This window comes from Charadrius vociferus, unplaced genomic scaffold (assembly GCF_000708025.1).
Source record: "Charadrius vociferus isolate BGI_N301 unplaced genomic scaffold, ASM70802v2 scaffold38, whole genome shotgun sequence".
In the NCBI taxonomy this organism is placed as follows: Eukaryota; Metazoa; Chordata; class Aves; order Charadriiformes; family Charadriidae; genus Charadrius; species Charadrius vociferus.
In genome coordinates, this window is record NW_009650176.1 from 5,277,250 (window position 1) to 5,278,699 (window position 1,450).

Here is a 1,450-nt window from a genome sequence, read left to right on the forward strand (position 1 = left end):
CCCCCCCCCCCTTCGACTAGATATCGATGTAAACAGGTTTAGTCCTCTCCGTTGGGCAACTTTGCCTGGTTAACCCGGGGATGCTGTTTTATCTGCGCACCCGCGCCCGGTCCAGGGCAGAGGGAGGTTTGGGGGGCAGACTCACACCGTCCCCGTCCCCTTTGCTTTTTTTTTTTCTTTTTTTTTAATTATTATTTTATTTTCCCCACATTTTTGAGGTGGTTCCGACCCCTTAGCCCCCCACTTTCGCCGGGCGCGGGTCCGCGGGGGCGGCAGGGCCGGCGGGTCCCACCACCCGGTTCCCAACGAGATGGGAGAGGCGAGAGGATAATTTGGATGTGCGAGAACAAACCAAGGTCATCAACACCGCCGAAAGAGCGCAGGAACAATAGATTCATTTGAAACAATATTTTACAGACGTTTCGCGATCAATATGAACTGAAGCATTATGCTGTACCAATCTGTTAATGCTCTTAATGGTCTTCTCATTCCGTTAGCGCACTATACCGAGTCGATAGAGTAAAGTGATTATTACAGAGACACTTGCAGCATATTTGAAAAAAAAAAAAAAAATACCCCCCCCCCAAAACCCCCCGTACTTCACCACTGCTTTGAAGCGGGATTATTACCCCCCGGAGCGGGGAGCGGCTTCTTGTGTCCCCCACCGTGTGTGTCCCCACCTCTGCCGCCCGTCCTGCGCTGCGCAGCCACCGCCAGCAGAAACACACATCGTTTCCCACCGGATAATTTGCAAGTCTTCGGATTAAAAATAAAAAATAAATTAAAAAAAGAAGAATAAAAAAATACCAACCTCCCAAACTTGCTTTCCGGGAGCGTGCGGCTGCTGGAAGGGACGAACCGCGCAGCCCGGTCCCTTCTCCAGCCCTCCGGGAGGCAAAACTCTTCTGAAATCCCTAAATCTGGTGCCCGGGAAGTTTATATCTTTCCCCTCCCGCTGTTTTGCTATACACAGTAAGCCTCTATTTACTACCAAATAAAAGAAATACATGTATGTTTCGACCACAAACAAGCGAGCTAGTTCTGTTCAGCCGAGCTCAAAACAGTGGCCGAGAAGAACCGTGTTATCTCCCGAATTGCAAACAAAGGCAGAGATTTGCCGAGTGGGGTTGCAGCAGTAAACAGAAGTGGTTGTGGAGTTCCTCACAGCTTAGAGGAATGAAGCAACTTGTTTTTTGGTTTTTTTTTTTTAGCGGCTCAGCTCAGCCGGGGAAGCCGGGGCGGCGGCAGAGCCCTCGCTCGCTGGGCATCCACCGCCAAATGTCACCTCATCCCTAGAAGGAAGAGATTAAACCTCTGATTTCTGGTTTTCCCGGAACATTTGGGGATAGGATGGAGTTTGGGGAGACTTGGGAAAAAAAACCTTCACACCTTGTTGTCCGCTGTCGATTCCGCGGCGCGCAAGGACAGCAAGAAGCAGAACAGCTGCCCT

General features: G+C 50.6%; 1 protein-coding gene across 1 annotated transcript in view; it reads right to left on the reverse strand.

Annotated features, from left to right (window-relative positions):
- Positions 1-1,207: 1,207 nt before the first annotated feature.
- The window catches only part of HMX3 (H6 family homeobox 3), a gene marked incomplete at its 5' end in the record, with an annotated part of 4,135 nt that continues 3,892 nt past the window's right edge, over positions 1,208-1,450 (reverse strand). The window contains one exon of the mRNA XM_009892758.1: positions 1,208-1,292. Coding sequence (XP_009891060.1) covers positions 1,208-1,292 — 85 coding nt within the window. The remainder of the gene's footprint in view (positions 1,293-1,450) is intronic.